This window comes from Rhinatrema bivittatum, chromosome 2 (assembly GCF_901001135.1).
Source record: "Rhinatrema bivittatum chromosome 2, aRhiBiv1.1, whole genome shotgun sequence".
In the NCBI taxonomy this organism is placed as follows: domain Eukaryota; kingdom Metazoa; phylum Chordata; class Amphibia; order Gymnophiona; family Rhinatrematidae; genus Rhinatrema; species Rhinatrema bivittatum.
Genome location: NC_042616.1, coordinates 106,484,696 through 106,502,983, shown reverse-complemented (window position 1 = coordinate 106,502,983; position 18,288 = coordinate 106,484,696). Strand labels below are relative to the sequence as shown.

Here is an 18,288-nt window from a genome sequence, read left to right as displayed (position 1 = left end):
AAACGGCAGGCCAGCCGGCCTCGGATGCCTTCGCTCGCCATTGGGGCACCAGCCTCCTATATGTGTACCCCCGCTCCTGCTGGTATCGAAGACTCTCCTGAAGCATCAGCAGGACCAGGGAACCATGATCCTGATCACGTCATATTGGTCACTGCAGATCTGGTTCCTGCTTCTACAGGATGTGTCCTCCCAGGCCCCAGTGTTTCTGGGGACCTCTCCAGAGCTAATCACAGAGGATCAAGGCAGACTGTGCCATCCCGATCTCTGGTCTCTGGCTGTCATGGCTTGGATGTTGCCTGGATGACCCTGCAACACTTGGGCCTCTCAAAAAAGGTGTATCAGGTTCTGGTAGAATTCAGAAAGCCTTCCACTAGGAAATCTTACAATCTCAAGTAGAAGAAGTACTCGGGCTGGTGTAAGGGACCCGGTTTAGATCCGTTCTCCTGCTCCACCTCAAAACTTCTGAACTCCCTGTTATTCCTCTCCAAGGCTGTCTTGAAGACCACCTCCATGAAGGTCCACCTCAGTGCTATTGGAGCATATCACCAGGGAGTGGATGGCTTGCCCATTTCCACACTGCCTCTCGTGAGACGCTTCATGTAGGGACTGCTCCAGCTCAAGCCGCTGATCTATCCTCCAGCGGTTTCCTGGGACTTCAACGTGGTTTTAGCCCACCTTATGAGGTCCCCATTTGAGCCATGTGATATTGTGACCTGAAATTCCTGTCCTTGAAGGTCTTTTTTTCTGGTTGCAGTCACCTCAGCACTCAGGATCAGTGAGCTTCAGGCTTTGGTCTCATACCCATCTTATATAAAATTCTTTCACGCGTGGTTCTGCGTATGCATCCTAAGTTTCTACCGAAGGTAGTGGCAGAGTTTTATCTCAATCAGTCTATCATCCTGCCCACCTTCTTTCCAAAACCACATTCTCACAACGTTGAGCGGGCCCTGCACATGTTAAATTGTAAAAGGGCCCTGGCCTTTTAGCTGGACCATACAGTGACCCACAGGCAGTCCACACAGCTTTTTTTTTATCTTTTGACATAAACAGATTGGGTATTGTAGTGCCCAAGCAGACCTTGTCCAACTGGCTAGTGGATTGTATATCTTTCTGCTACATGCAGGCTAGACTGCAGCTTGAGGGTCACGTCATGTGAGCCATGGCAACTTTGGTGGCCCACTTGCATGTGGATGAGATCTGCAGGGTTGTGACTTGGAGTTCCCTCCACACCTTCGCTTCTCATTACTGTCTGGACAAAGGTGACCCCCATGACATCAGATTTGGTCAGCTGGTCCTCCGTAACTTTTTTCAGCAATGAAAGCCAACTCTTCCTGCCTTGGGCCCTTTGTTCGGATTCAGGCTGTCTCCCTCTGTGGATGACGGCACCGGGTTTGTTCTGATGTTGGCACCTGATTGGATGCCTGTCGCTCTTGCTTGTTATTCGGGAACAGCCTGTAGCTATGTATTCACCCATGTAGGAGTACTACCATTCTGCTTGTCCTAGGAGAAAGCAGAGTTGCTTACCTGTAACAGGTGTTCTCCTAGGACAGCATGATGTTAATCCTCACGAAACCCACCTGCCGCCCCGTGGAGTTGGTTTCTCTTTGGGTTTGTTGTTTTGTTGTTTTATTTTTCGTGAATTCTATATTATAAGACTGAAGAGGGAACCCAGCTTGGATAGTGGCATGCTGGGCATGCTTAGCGTGTTGGTCAAAGTTTCTGGAAAATTTGTCCTAATTTTCCATGCCAGGCTCCATCTGATAATGTCACCCATGTGTGAGGACTAACATCCCGCTGTCCTTGGAGAACATCTGTTACAGGTAAGCAACTGTGCTTTCTCCCTTCCTCTCAGGAGCATATCCCTTTCTGCCTCCGTCCCTTGCCTAGCATGTCCCTCTTGCTCCCTACTTCCAACAAGAATCTACCTCGCTCCCCTCCGCTCAACAGCATTAATACTTCCTGGTGGTAGCTCTAGATTTCTCCTCTTTCCTTCTTTTGTAACTTGCTTGCTGCAGCTACTGCACTTTTCAGCATTGTACTTCTGCTATTGTGCGGGACGAGGGAACCTTCTGGAAATTGGTTCCAGTATGGGAGGCCATTTCAAACGCTGAATCGGTGTCACCAAAGAACAGAAATTTTAGCTGGTTGGGGAGGGGAAGCAGGATTTGAAATGTTGCACCAGTGAGCACTTTCACAGGTGTAAGGGGTGGGACTTGAAACTCAGCACATGCTTTGGCCAGCACAGGCTTCCAGCAGTGGTTGGAGGCCCTGAAATGCTGCATCTGCAGCTCTGGAGCTGCTCTTTAATCAGCCTAAAATTAGGGAGAAAGTCAGTTTAAACCAATCGTTATCTTTGGAAAAATCCAGGAATTCTTGGATAAAAATTGGTTTAAATTGAAAATGAAGGACCCTAAATATATGCTCCATTGCTGTATTCACTTTTTCTATTTATCAGGAAACTTTCTTCTGTAAATAGACGAAGGCCTGCGTTTCTTCCATTTGTGTTTCTGACATTTTTTTCTGATCACTTTCCACCCCCTTCTTCGGGGTATACTCAAACAAATGTATTTTTTCAGTATTGAACCCAAGTATGGAACTATATAAAATCATTTGCTTCTGAAGAATAATAATCAACAAGATTAAGCATTTATGTTTTATGAATCTTAACAAACAATAAATATTGCATATGCATAGATAAATAAAATAAGGATGACTCTCGGATAGGGTGGAAGATGAATCCACTCAGCTTGGTGACTTCGTTCAGACACAACCCAGAAGTCTTCCATATTCATCTTGCTCTGTAATCTCTTCTCTTTCCCACCATTAACCCTGGTCAGGTGGTGGTGGTACAGTGGGCAAAGGGAAAGCCAAGAGCAAGAGACTAATGACTCCCGACTTTGGTACTGCAGTTCAGTTGATAGCGAATGTTTATCACCCATTCTAAGAAGAGAGAGAACATGCTGAAATGTGTTTAGGTTTCAGGTATTGTTTTTGTTGTAAGTTCATAGAGGGGAGAACCTCATCACAGCCAGAAAGGGACATGTAAAATGATACTGTGAAAGATGCTGGTGCTTGATGTTGCTAATTTGAAATAGCTGTCTTCTCAAGAGCACTGTATGAGAAAGAGAAGGCGGGAGAGGAATAGACAGCTTAGTCTAACTTACAGTGGCTCAATTGGTATCTTCCTCAGATGGAAGCATAAAATGGGAAGAGACGGGCTATGGTGGGTCAACTACCTTATATATTGTGACCAGGCCATAAATGTACCGTATTTATTTGTATAATAGTGCACAAAGTCATCAACCTATTCTGCCCTCCTTAGGGTGGGTGAAGTGAGTCAAAATATTGGGCTTTGCATGGTGTTTAAAATATTGCTTTGAAAATCGTACATTTTAACAAAGGTACCACACTTTTTTTTTTGTACAGCAGCTTAGAATTCAGATTCAGAAAAGTGGGAGAGGAGGTTTTGTAGAGTTGAGGCCAATAGCCTCCATTCTGTTCCACACCATCCTTCAATATAGTGAATAGAGCTGCAAGAACAAAACTTGTTCATTGGCAAGAAATGGATTTATTGAAATACCCATCAGCCCAGATCTAAGTTACTTTCTGAGTATTTTACAATGCAAATGAAATTGAACAATGAGGCCTAGTAAAGAGGGAAAACAGTACAGGCTGATGGAGAGCTAACAGTTTTTGGCATCAGAACTATAAAACCTATCTGGTAGTCATTATAAATTAGAAATATTCACAGATGGAGTTAGTTTATCTGACCTAGCATGCTAATGTGAAAGTGGAAGAAAATGAGCATATATCAGTCTTTCAGAGCATTGTCTTATATTTTCTTTTACTGAGTTTGTCACAATTAATCCATTTAAGGTGCCTTCCAGCCCCTCTGCCCACTCTTCTACTTCCCCATTTCTGAGTATTAAAAAATAAGCTTTTTCTGTTTGGCTCTGGTGTGCTGCCTGCAGTATAACAATGAACAGTGGAGACTATTAGCTCTGATCCACAGGTTTAATGAATGCTTCATGTTCCCTACTGCTTTAAGCAGACATGAAGTGGATGTTAACCCCCTCCGCAAGGCAGGGGGTTTCTGCATAAATAAGTAAATACCGGAGCTTGTGTAACCTATACTGACATTTCCACTGCTGACTTGCCACAACTCAGCAACAATAAAATGTAATTACACCTATGTAAGCAGTGACCTTGAAGATGATTCAGCTTGGAAACTATGTACAGTAGTTTTGAGAAAGCAGCAGGCTTGAACACAGCAGTTTCTCCTTGAATGTTTTGAGTTTGCGATTTTTCATTTAAGTAGGTGACTGAAATAAAGTGATTTCCCCTAGTCGCAGAGATTGCTTTGGTCTTGTTAATTGGAGCCAGCTGCTCCCTTTATGACCCTGTAATTGCACATGCTTAGCACGAGTTAGTAAGGAAGAGGAAGGGGATGTGCAAAAATTAATTTGGGTAAGGAATACTTTTGAAGTTTTGCTCTGCATCTGCCACGGTTCAGGGTTAGGTTTCCCCCCCCCCCCCCCTCAGTTTCCAGATGCTGCATCATGATTGCTGTGTCAAAGATGGAAGTCGTTTCCATATTTTTGTGAGATTTCATAGGTTAAAACAGTGCTTGAAAAAAAAACCAAACCAGTAGCAATGTGTGATCATCTCATCTGTAAAACGGTAAGAGGAGCTTTCCATGTTGTGAGCAACAGATGTACGCTCTTGGAATTTAAATCAGAGGAAAGAATAACCTGTGTTCTCCATCCACAAGCAGGCATGAATTAGCCATAACACATGGGTGTCATCATCTGATGGCATCGACATGAACCCAACTTGCAGAACACAGCAGAGAATTTACTGGGCATGTGCGGGAAGTCCCGCGCACAGACACTGCCTCTTGAGCTCCTCAGTCTTTCTTCATCTGAGCTACTGTGTGGATGTAGCCCAGACTTTCTTGCAATTTTGTGGGTTTTGGCCATAATGCCTTTGTACTGCTCTTTTGTTGCTTCTTAAAAAAAATGTTGGCACTGCTTTGGCAGCCTCTCAATCAGAAATTTTAAGTTCTAAAAAAAAATAAAATAAAATACAAATAGATGACTAGGGAAAAGCCCAAGTCCAAGAAGTCTGTGAATAGTGATTTCAAGGCCTGCCTCTGTGAGGATTGGATGTCCATAATGGGTACCCACTGCATTTGCTATTGCTGCCTGGGCCTGGACCATGACTCCTCCAACTGCTACAACTGTAGTCAGATGTACTCTAGGGCACAGCAACACCATGCCTGGAAGATGGAAGCCCTAAGGATGCTGCTGTGGGTAAAAGCCCAAAGTCTTGATGCGAGGCTGGGCAGCGGAGCCTCTCCGCATCCAGGAGAGAAAGGTATTGTCAGATACTTGGTATATGAAACCAAAATGGGAGCCTTCCCCCATAACTCTGATTAAGGAGTATCTACCCTAACCTACAGTCATTATCAGATGCGATAGGAAAACAGCTGGCTCCTTTCTGTATTTTCCTTCAAGCATCCATTCTTCCAAAGGGAAGGGATGCTTGCAGGAAAAGAGCCCCTTCTGCTCTTTTCAGCTTCATTGAGTCCCTCCCATTAGGCAGTAGCTGCCCACTGGAGATTGACAGAGGGAAATGGATCACCCTGAGGCTTAGCAGCAGATATAGCCTATGCCCAGGAACAGTTTTTGACAACTTTGAAACCACCTCCCCACTGCTTAAAGTGGGGGAAGGGTTCCTTCCTTTCTCCTGAAGTGGCAGAATACCCTTGGAGCTGCAGAGTGGCCAGAAAGGAACATTTTGTATTGGTAGTGTTCATCCTTCACTTCAAACCTGAGGAACCTCCTATGGCTGGGGTGAATGGTGATATGTGCATAAACATCCTTCAGACTGAATGAAAGGAAGGAATCGTCTGGGGGGAGTTCATCTTGAACTTATCTTGAACCAGCAACTTGTTCCGTCTCTATAAGTCCGGAATAAGCCTCAATCTCCCTGACTACTTGGTGATTAGGAAATAATAGGAATAGAAACTCTGAGCAAGAAGAAGAAACACATTTGACTGCCTTACGCCAAAGGAGCGATTCCAGCTGCTGTTGAGTGGGGTGAGGAAGGGTCTGAGCTGAAGACTGAAATCTGTTGGGTCGGAGGAGGGTGAGAGAAATATAAGCAGTAGCCATACGCCACTATTTTCAGGACCCACCCATGATGGACGTGAGCATTGTCTCTGATCTGGATCTGAAGTGAGATTTACACGAATCAAGTCAATTCCTCTCTTCTAGCCGTGCGTTGAGTTGAGTGCAGCCTTCCTGTTTTACAAGTTTCCCCAGAAAAGGAATGTTGGATACTAGTTGGTAATTTATCAGCTGATCCAGATCCAGTGCCCTTTTTCAGCTGGTGATGCACCATGGCCCTTATTAGTGCTGATGGCTCACAATTGTGGTGGCCTCGTCTATGAGGCTTCATTTTGCCAGCTTCACAAATGTTGACAAGAAGGGATTGAGTGAGCATGACATCAGCCACATGCTGCCCAAAATCTTTCTGATGCCAACCAAAGCAAACAGAATAAATGTCCCAATTGATTGTGCATGGGGGGGAGAGGGAGGGGAGTTTGTATTCTCCTTTTTAGCCAGGGGGAGAGGCTCAGCAGGGCCCTCTGAAGGCCCTTTAATTTTTTTGGCAACGTTATTATTGATTAATTATGAATGGGCAGGCGGATTCAGTTATAGGGGTTGCAATAGGACGGTTATTGCTCTGAATAACCATTTGGTTATGTTTGTTACATTGAGGGAGGAATTGCTTTTTGGTTGCTGTAATGGCTTAGCAATATGTTGCCATGTATGTTCTGCACTTTAGCCTGTCCTCTTCCATGCGGGATTTGTACCTTCTCCTATCAGCTACAGCTAGAGCTGGCAGGGAAGCTGAGGTTAGAGTTTGGATTTTAAGACATTTTCGAGTCAGCGTTGTCACTACTTCTTTAGTTTACCCAGAAGCATTGCGAGCATGTACGATTTCTGCCTTTTGTTCAGAATCTCAATGCATGGCCTTTGTGGTATGCCTGACCTTAGCATGCCCCTTAGGGTCTTCTGTGCCACATTAGTTCCATCAATTCAAATGGCTGACCCAGGGACCTGCCTGTACATTAAGAATAGTAAATAGGCTCATTCATATTTTGTAATCCAATGGGGAAAGAGGTATAGTCATCACAGTGAATGCAGTTCAGATGAGGTGGAATGCATTTTTTTTTTCTACAGCTGCCCTCTGGAGACAAAAGTGACTTTATATAACAAGTAGACCTTTGTTTTCCTTATGAGTCTGCTTTGTGACTTTAGATCTGTTGCATTTTTTTCTGACTAAATACCTTTTCGTGTGCCATTGCTGCAAGTAAAAATGTATTAGTATTCTAGAAGATTTCCTTCAGAAACTGACATCACTGGACAGTGCTCATCCTGTAGTCTGCTGATGTTAGCACCTAAAATAACCAGCCCAAGATTTAACTTCCATTTCAGAAGCATTTTTCATAGAGGGACCACTTAAATCAATATGAATCTATCTGACATTCATGTTGGGCCATTACAAGATATAACATACTTCAGTGTTTATAGTTTGGCACATATTAGCATTCTTCCATCCCTCAGAAAATATTTTGAAACTGAAGAATACCAAAATGTATTGCAAAGTGGATTGTCCTGACAGGGAAATGAATTAGTAGATTAATTTGTCATCTGCTGGAGCTTCTTGTTACTGCAGGCGATAGTATGTTTTCCTTCAAGGATTGAATGACCTTAGATAACCTTTTAACTTTGACAAATTCTTATTCTTGGTGGGGGAAAAATATCGCAATTGCCGATATACCAAACTGCACAAGAAATATAAACTGTGATAGCTGAGTCTTGTGTTACTAGTTGCTCATGAACTGCTGATTCTACTAGGATAAGCAGGATGGTGGTCCTCACACATGGGTGAAATCATCAGATGTAGCCCGGCATGGAAAACTTATGTCAAAGTTTCTAGAACTTTGACTAGGTACACTGAGCATGCCCAGGATGCCCAATACCATGCGTCCATGTGGGGTCTCTCTTCAGTCTCCTTTTTCCATGGAGCTTTCACCTCGCAGTTTTTCTGAGCTTGTGGCATTTTGTCAAAATTGCCTTGGAAAGCTTTTTCACTGATTTTTTTTTTTGGTGGTGGTTCTTTGCGTCTCTTTCTTGGCATGGGTCCTTCTCTGATTCCCCTTAGTCTTCCAGCCAGGTTTTTTTGGCGGTTCGGTAAGTTTTATTTTGCTTCCTCTTCCCTCCCCCCCCCACCAATGGCAGTGGTGCCTCTGTGCCCGCTGGTGTCGGTCGCCCGCTGTCACCACTTCTCATTTTTTCGCCCCTTCGTTCGCTTTGTCATAGCCTTGTTGAGTTTCTTTTGATGCCCTCAGTGCCCGAGGACCATGTCCATTACGGAACCACACAATGTTGTATCCTCTGCCTGGGGACACAGCATGATGTCCAGGGGTGCAGCCTGTGCGACCAAATGACCCCGAGGGGACATTGTGCTTACCTCAACAAGATGAAGAAGCTCTTTGGGGCAAGAAAGTCAGAGCCATCTACGTCTGCATCAGTGGCATCGATGCCGAAGGACCTTGAAGTTACATTGAGCCATCGACATCGGCGGAGCCGTTGGCTCCAACAATGCCATCAGCAGGTAGGAGCACTAGAGACTGGCCCTTGTCAGCCTTTCCAGGTCGAGGACATTGGGTTCATCATCCTTGGCCTCAGCACCGGGGAAAGACTAGACTGAGCACTGAGGGATGCCAAGGAAGCATCTGCACTAGTCACCTTTAATACACGGTGCCAGACTTGGGAAGGCGCCGGTGCGTGCTGTGGTGTTTCTGAAGCAATCCTGCGGCAAAGAGTGCCCATCCTCCATCAATGCCGGGGGTCTGCGACGGTCTCCACTGGTCCTGGTGTCAGTTGCCGATCCTCCGTGGGGATCCGAGGAAGATCTGGCACCCCTCCTGCCTCCCAGTCCATTTTGGCATCTGCAACTTTTGAGGAGGACTTGGAGCGAAGAGTCCAGCTGGTGGCACTGACTTTATCGATGCCTGTGCTCTCCCTTCTGGACTGATGCTGGAATGGCTCAGTGTGCTCATCGGTGTGTTACTGACCCAGCTGGCATTGATTCCTGGGAGGCCTTCAATGCCCGGTGGAGCACCATCGACGCCGGTGGTGACACAGAGGCCTGCAGCACACCTTCCAGCTTTGTTTGGGTCAGCACCTATGCTACCGCTGCCTAGGCCTCTGGATGAAGACAGAGCACTTAGGGCCCCATCCTCTGTAGATTACAGTGAGGATGAGGCTCCGTATGACCGCTGGGAGGATGACACTGCATAATCCTCCTTAGAGGACTCGGAGGGCCTGCCCTCAGATCCGTCTCTGCCTGAGTATCTAACCTTCGCAGGTTTTGTCAGGGCGATGGCGGAGGCCATCTCATTTCAGTTGACGGAGGATGACGGCAGGCATAAGATGCTGGAAATCCTCCAGTTCGTGGAGGCTCCTGTAGAGATATTGGTTGTCCCAGTACATGAGATCTTTAAGGAGCTGCTATTGAGGATTTGGGAGCACCCCCTCACACATGAGATATGTTCCTCTGTGATGTTTTTGAGACGGCAGCGAGAGTCTCTGCAGCGGGAATCGGAGATCATAGAAAGGCATGGCTGCGGGCCTCGGATCTCCGACCAGAGGTAAAAGAAAGACTTGCTGCCCTGCCGTGCACAGAAGAGAATCTCTTTGGGGTTAAGGTGAGGGATGCAGTGGCCGAGTTGCAGTAGGATCACCATGAGACCCTCCGGCATATCTCCTCTAGCACTTCAGACCCACCCTCCTCAGCCAGGACGTGTGCAAGGCAGAGTCGGAGGAGGTCTTCCTACTGCCAGAGGAAGTACTATCCTCCGGCCGCTCACAACCATTGCAGAGGGTGAGTTTGCAAGGCTGTCCCAGGCAGCAGCAAGTTCCCAAGCTCCAGCCTGCACCTCAGCCAAATTGCGGGAAGGGGTTTTGACTCGATCGTAGGGAGCATAAGCCAGCCACCTGTACCCAAGACGTTGGACCCCTCCAGTCAGGGGCCAGCTACATTTCTGACCCAGTATAACATTGGACCATTGGGGTTCTGTCCATTGTCCGCCAAGAGTACCGATTAAATATTGGGTGTCCTATCAAATTCCATTCCCGTTTTGGGGGCCAATAGTACATCAGGAGGTACTGTTATGGGAGCGCTCCGCCCTCTTAAGAGCCAGAGCGTTTGAGCCTGTCCCACAGGGCAAAGAGGGTAGGGATTCTACTCCCGGTACTTCCTGATTCCAAAGAGAACAGAGGGACTACTGCCCATCCTAGACCTGAGGGGCTTGAACAAGTTTCTAAAAAAAAGAAAAGTTAAAGATGGTTTCCCTGGGCACCCTGATTCCCCTTCTGCAAAAAGGGTACTGGCTGTGCTCCCTAGATATAAAGGACCTATACACTCACATCGAGATCTTTCCAAGAGATTTGTGGTGGGAAAACAGCACTTCCAGTACAGTGTGTTGCCGTTTGGGATAGCATCGGCCCCACATGTCTTTACAAAGTGTCTGGCCATGGTGGGAGTGCACCTCCACAGGCATTTCTTCCCTTACTTGGATGATTGGCTGGACAAGAGCACCTCTCAGGCAGGGGCACATCTGTCCTTGCTCTTGACCATCGGGTGTTGGAGTCACTAAGGTTTGTCATCAACTACCCAAAGTCCCATCTCAGCCTGTCACCTCAGTTGGACTTCATAGCCCTGCTAGACACGGCTCAGGCAAAAGCCTTCCTGCCACGCTCTAGGATGGTCACCTTGGTGTCCATAGCGGTGGTGATTCAACAGAGCCAGCAGGAGTCAGCTCGGCACATGTTGAGGCTGTTGGGCCACATGGTCGCAATCGTTGATGTTACTCCCTTGGCACGTTTACACATGTGCAGAGCCCAATGGACCTTAAGATCCAGTGGCACCAGGCCACCCAGGACCTTCAGGCTCGGATCCGCATCACTCCGTCCTTCTGGGACTCCTTGTCCTGATGGCGGGTTTTTCTCGAATTTGGAGCAGGGAATATCTTTCCAAACTCCCCCTACCCAAATTGTCTTTACCATGGATGCATCCACTGTGGGGTGGGGTGCTCGTATAGAGGGGCTCCGCACCCAGGGCCTATGGTCCGCCCAGGGAGCACCTTGTCAAATCAACTACCTGGAGCTCCAGGTGATCAGATATGCTCTATGGGCTTTCAGGGATCGGCTGTCCAACAACATTTTCCCGATCCAAACAAACAACCAAGTAGCAATGTGGTATGTCAACAAGCAGGGTCTTACCTACTGTGTCAGGAAGCGGTCCAGATCTGGTCCTGGGCTCTGTCCCAATGGATGGTGCTTTGGGCCATGTATCTGACTAGAGCGGAGAACGTGATAACAGACAGACTGAGTCGGACCTTCAGACCCTTGAGTGGTCGCTGGATCAGGGGGTGGCGAATCGGATCTTCTGTCTCTGGGGAAACCCAGAGGTGGACTTGTTCACATCCTCCCTGCAACAGGAAGGTGACTCAGTTCTGCTCCCTGTACAGGGCAGATGGTAAACCTTTGCTCAACACTGGGGCAAGGGTCTTCTGTACACATATCCGCCGATTCCTCTAATAACGAAGACTCCTGAAGTTTCGAGAGGTCCAAAGGTCTATGATCCTCATAGCCAGAGACAGATTTGGTTTCCACGCCTTTGAGAGTTGCCCTTACAGAGAACGATCAGTCTGGGGACTTCCCCAGATCTCATCTCGCAGGATCAAGGCAGGCTTCAGCATCCCAACCTCCAGGCTCTGTCAATCACAGCTTGGATGTTGAGAGGCTGATTCTGCAGCCGCTTGATCTTTCTGATGATGTGTCTCGTATCCTGGTAGCTTTTAGAAAGCCTTCCACTGAAAAGTCCTGTGGATTGATGTGAAGGAGGTTTTCTGTGTGGTGTAAACAGAAAACCATAGATCCGTTCTCCTGCCGCACACAAAAACTGCTTGATTACCTTCTGCACCTATCAGAGGCTGGCCTATAAACCAACTCTGAGTTCATCTAAGTACAATTGGCACATACCACCAAGGTGTAGATGGTACACCCATTTCTGTACAGCCTGTATCGCGCGCCCAGGAGAGGGGCCTATGCATGCATTGAAAAAGTGGACGCCAAAGTAGATGCACTTTTTTTTAGCGCATCCGTATTGTATCGGCCTGATAAAATTTTAAACTGAATCCGAAATTTCACAAGTAACCAATGTAAGGAAATTAATTTTGATGTAATGTGGTAAAATTTACTGCCCCCCCCACCAGTACCATAGCAGTGGTATTTTGTAATAGCTGCAAAGGCATATTAGAATTTAAAGGTAACCCAAAAAACAATGCATGCAATAATCCAAGCTTGAAAAGATCATGGTTTGAAGAACAGTATGAAAATCGTCACACTGGAGTAAAGGCTTTAAATGTTTAAGAATATGAAGCTTATTGTAACCATATTTTTGGTGGCGGTCACTTCAGCATGCAGTATCAGCGAGCTCCAGGCCTTAGTGACTTATCCACCATATACCAAGTTTTATCATCTACTTATTGCTATATAGAACCATTTTGTTATAGTCAAAGTATAAAGTAGTTTTGTGATACGCATCCTTTTCATATGAAAGAAATGGACAAATCTTGGACATGATTTTGTTTTTGCTGTAATAAATTATATGTAGATATAAGCATTCAGAAACAACTAATATCAATGTATTTAAAGCACTGGTTGTTCATATTTTAAATATGAACTCACAAAATAAAAAAGTGATATGCCATTTTAAACACTGCTTTTATGTTTTGTGACTGCCATGAAGGTTTGTACGAATGTTACTGTAAATGAGCCCTGTTGCCATTTACTTTAGGTGGCAGTGATTTGGGAAATGGTTTTGAAAGAAAATCAGTTCTGTCCTTTAATAAACATTTTTAACATGAGACTTTCCGTAGATTCCAGCACTACTTGCCATAGTGTCAGCAAGGCCTGAGTGTGAACTGGACCTTTGATGATGCTGTGGGCGGTTCTGCTCCACGTCGACCTGCAGGGGGTGCTGCTCTGTATGTGGAACCGCAGCCAGTGCTGCTGCAGTAACCTCATGCCTGCAGTAACACGAGGAGCCATGTCTTCACTATTGCACTACTTCATGATTTATTTTTTTTTAAGCAGTTTCCACAGTTGCAGCCGCCCATTCACAGTAACATTCTTCTGTTTTTGGTTTTTTTTTTTGAAAGGTAGCCTACTTTTTTCAAGGTGTAGTCTTGTGTAAGAGATTTTACTTAGTATCTTATTTTGTAGTGTTGCAGCTAAACTTGCTAATCTGTTTTCTACAGAAAATCATTCTGCCCCTCCAGATGTTACCACTTACACCTCAGAACACTCAATACAAGTAGAAAGACCGCAAGGATCCACGGCCCGTGTGGCACCCAAATACGGCAATGCAGAGCTCATGGAGACTGGGGATGGTATGTCGTACAGCAACAGCTTGCTTAAGCTGTAATTATTATATCTCTCTGTTGGTTCAAGACATCTGTACTTTGTTTTTTTTTTGCAGCTGCATTTCAGTCAAGACAGCATAGTGTACAGGCGCAGCCTTTGTAGTTCCCACAAATCGCAGATGTGAAAGATATGACAGATGTCCCCTGGCGATCTCAAACCTGACATGTCAGAAACTGAGCTTGTCAGCCACCATCTTACTCTCTGTCTCTCTCTCTCTCTCTGTCTCTTTTATTCCTGCCGTTCTTCTGCTGTCTCAGGCTCTTTGTCAGGGGTAGGCAATTCTGGTTCTGCAAACCAAATCGTTCTGGAAATATAGGTAATGAATATTCAGTGTATCCACACTGAATGTTCATTACCTATATTTGCTTACACTGATCAGAGAAACTGGTTAATTTGCAGATCTTGGTTATCTTTCAAATGTATTTATTTAAGACTTTTTTTTATAGATTGCTTTTTCTAGAGATTCTTGCCAAAACGTGGGCCAGCACATTGAGAAAATACATCAACAATCAAATCAGACCTGCTGGTGGCTTTTCAGGAGCAGAGTTTCCTACCCTTGCTGTTAGATGGGAGAGGCATTTGGCTCCTTCACCCCCTACTTTATCTCTTATGTGATCAGTTTTCTTTAGTGCCAGAACCAAAACCTGCCCCGCCTTCTTTCACAGCCATTTCCCTCCTCTTGCCTTGACCGCTGCACGCTTTTATGTTTCCTGGACTCCTTGTATCCCAGCTTGCCACTTTGCGGTCCATTCAGAAAGAAGCAGCAAGAATCCACCTTATGCTCGCCTGTCTGCATGTGCATATACCCCTCTCCCTCCTTCCAAGTCCCTCTACTAGCTCCTAGTCTACTTTTGGTTTCATTTCAGACATTGCCTTCTCTCTTTGAAGACCCTGCTCCCATTTTCTCCTATCTCCTCTCCATCCTCGTGTCTTCTCGCAGCCCCTCCTATATGCATGTTAAGTGCAGTACTTCTGTGCTCCCCTTGTTTCCTCTGCTCCAAGTCTCTTCCCTCGAAATCCCTGGCCTTTGTTACTCTCCTCCCCTTTTAGCATACCTAATCCCATGCTTCCTTGCACTCCTTCACCAGCACGTTTTTTCATTCTCCAGGAAACGTACTCTCCCCTTTCTTTATCATGGTGCTGTTCTGCAACTCTCCTCGTGTTTCCCTTTCTTTCTTCTGTATCCTGTTTGGAGCAGGAAACTCTTTCCCTGTTGTAAGAGTTTTCTATATCCTCTGCATTAACTTAGTAGATGGTTCATTTGTACAGTGCTGTGTACAACATGGGAGCATCCCCCCTCCATCCCTTTTACCCTCCCTACTCTTTACCCATGGCATGTTACCATTATTATTATTAGCTAACATTTATCTAGCTATTTAGTTAAATTTATGTATTTTAAGTTTATTTTAGTTATATTTTATTTTTACTTTATTTTAACATATTGTAAACCGTTTTGATAAAATTTTATTTTAAAAAGCGGTATATAAATACTTTTAAATAAATAAATAAAAAATAGAAAAGCAAATGCTAAGCAGAGAGGAAAAAGCAAGCTTCTTGCAGGGAAACAGGATCTGACATTGCAGTGCCTTGTGAAATTGTATCCAGGTCTGCTAAAATCATTGGGCTTCCTCAGACTCCCTTATGCCAGAGAAGGTTTGTAATCTAAGTGATAAAGCACCTAGATTAGAGCAGATTGGAGCCCAATGTATAAATACAAGTTTTAGAGCTCCAGTAAGGCAGAGTTCTAGTAGAGGTTTTGGTTCCGGAGAAAAAGGACTTCTGAGGAAGAAGAGGTTTGTGGCTTTGTCATCCTTTTATTCTAGAAGGGCTCAAAGTGGCCACTTGGATTTGCACAGTTAAGAATATTTCATGACAGTGCAAGTGCAGGGAGAAGGCTTGAATCAGGCTTGTGCTGTCTATAATTTTAGGGTAGATGGTTGATCTCTTCCATTTACATGTTACTCTGTAATTTGCTACAGTGATTCTGTGAAGTTTTGATAACGTTTGGAAAAATTGTAAGATAAAACTCTGGATTTAAAATGAATTTTTCCTCTTCTTAAATGAAGAAAAATGGTCTTTGTATGGAAAATGAATTTACATGAAAAGAATGTTAATGTTTTTTTAAATAACCCATTTATTCTTATCTTTATTTTAAAAGCACATAATCATGTAATATCTGAGACATTGGGAATATCAATGCACAAAATGTTTTCAGCATTAGAATTTCATTTTCCATAATCATGGTAAGCGCTCGCCCACAGGACGACAAGAAAGCGCAGAACGTTCACTGGTGCCCAGAAAAGACGGCACAGGACACTTTTTGGCAGTCTTATACTACATTACACCGAATTGGCAATGGCACCGAAAACAGGGTTTGAGTGCAAGTGAAAGCAGCATTTGTGAAAGGACGTCAGACTGTACCGTGCAATGCGCGTGTAGGTTTCCCAATAAGGTTTAATGAGGCATATCAGTCATCATAAAATGCTTCCATTTAATCTTTTAAACTTCCCTAAATTTAAGGATATTTTACCTTCCCCGACCCGTCGGAGGGCGGTAGAGATTGAGAGCATTCTTTATGAAAAACCGCACATGCTTGAGAGTGGCCCTTTGCCTTCTCAGCGCTGTGGGAAATGGGGAACAGACTCGAATGTTCCATAAAGCTGTGTGCACCCCACCCTATCCGACTGTAGTGGAGCAGCACAAGTGGTAGCTCTTTGGTTGCTTTAACAGCTTTTTATTAAACAGCTTTGTCTCTTATTGTCATTATTTTTTTAAGTTAATTATTTCAAGGTGTGGATCAAGGAAAAGTTCCTAAGGCGCTTTACTGGAATTTTAAGAGCCATTTTAATGAGAACTGCTTCTTTAAGCCTGCATCGATCCTAAAGTGCCAGCTTGGTGTCTCTGTAATAAATGTCCTGCTGCAGGCTCGTAGTACCGTGCATTCGTGCTGCAGACATGTCTCAGGAGGGAAGAGTTGTAGAATAAATGAGAATACTTGCTGAAGAGAGCTGGTATTTTGCTTATTTCTTCACCCCTTGCTCCTCTCACACCCTGCCCAAGGTCAGTCAGAGGGCAGGGGTGGTGTGCAGCACCAGTGATTGAGCTCTTGGAAAGAAGGGGTTATGCATCTAATCCCAGATGCCTGGGATTAGATGCATAACCATCACCAGTACATATATTAGTTTAGCTTTGATAACCCGTTTTCCTTATTTCTGTTTCCTGGCTCTTCTCTCTGTAGTGATTTAAAGTGTTAGTATGTTGCACTGTGCATGTGCTTTTACAAAGTCTAGGGCACCCAAAAATATAAATCCCTGAATACAGCCTAGTTAGCCTGTCAACACAGGATGCCATATCTTACATTGAGGAAGATGGCTATAGTCACACCATAGATTTACATCAAAAGCTGTTTTGTTTCTGTATTTTGATTTGAAGTCCATGCATTTGTGCCGCAGAGATTTTTTTTCCCCCTACTCAGGTGTTTCTGCTTCTGGGGTGGTTGTGTTTCTTATTGCTTGGCCCAGTTTACATCAGGCCATGCAGGGCTTAACCAGCTGCTAACTTTGCTCCTTGCTCCCTCTTCTGTAGGAGTGCCGGTGAGCAGCCGAGTGTCCGCCAAGATTCAGCAGCTGGTCAATACCCTAAAGCGGCCCAAACGACCTCCGCTACGAGAGTTCTTTGTAGATGACTTTGAGGAATTGCTAGAAGGTAAAACAACTTTTCCAAATTATTTTTCCTTCTCTCTCTAAAACATGCTGAAATTGTGTGTGCATGCTATAACGTATATCTAACCTACCTTTTCTCGCATTGGATAAGAAAGAAGCTCTTGCATACAGCTGGCAGGCTGTAAGGTAAAGAATGTGTCAGCTAGTTAATTTGATGACAGCATGGAATCGCAAGTCCAGGATGTCATGGCTCGCTTTGTCAAGAAGGCTGCATCTGGAGGTTGTTTTCCTCATGTAGCCGATAAGGAAATAGGGTTGGTGTGCACTCCTGCAGTCACTTGAAAAATGTCAACAGGGCACAGCCCAAAAATTATCCTGGCATGAAAACAGGAATTTCCGATTGCCTTAGCATTTCATGGGTATTATGTAAGGACTTGCCTGAAATTGCCCTCAAATTGTTGGGGTTTAACTATAGGTGAGAAAATCTGAGAAATGAAAATCTTTTGAATTACTGAACCTTCCCTTTCTTACCACCACCGCCCTCTCCCTCCCAACAACTGGACTGGACACTTTCTAAGTAATTTGTTACATATGTATCAAGCAGTCATAAATTGCTCTTGCTTATTTACTAATTTAAATAGAAAAAAAAGCAAGTATGCTGCACCCAGACCTAAAGAAACTGATTTATAAAGATACAGATAGTTGAACGGAAACGCAGCTTCTTCCTATCAAACCATGAAACATCAATAAAGATGTTTAAAATGGATCAAGGGGAGATCCAGAAAACTACAGACCAGTGAGTCTGACATACGTGCCAGGCAAAGTGCTAGAAACTATCATAAAGAACAAAATTGCTAAACATATAGATAGGCAAAGCCAACATAGATTTAGCCAAGGGAAATCTTTCCTCGCCAATCTACTACATTTTTTTGAGGACATAAAAGGACATGTGGATAAACATGAACCAGTAGATATGGTTCATCTGGATTTCCAGAAAGCATTTTACAAAGTCCCTCAAGAGAAATTTCTTAGGGAATTAAAAAGTCATGGGGATCAGT

The 18,288-nt window shown here is 44.7% G+C and overlaps 1 protein-coding gene across 5 annotated transcripts in view; it reads left to right on the top strand.

Moving 5' to 3' along the window:
• The window catches only part of DIP2C (disco interacting protein 2 homolog C), an 851,589-nt gene that overhangs the window by 471,773 nt on the left and 361,528 nt on the right, over window positions 1-18,288 (top strand). For all 5 annotated transcript variants that reach the window (XM_029588529.1, XM_029588527.1, XM_029588528.1 and 2 more), the window contains exons 6-7: window positions 13,403-13,534; window positions 17,154-17,273. In XM_029588529.1, coding sequence (XP_029444389.1) covers window positions 13,403-13,534; window positions 17,154-17,273 — 252 coding nt within the window. The remainder of the gene's footprint in view (window positions 1-13,402; window positions 13,535-17,153; window positions 17,274-18,288) is intronic.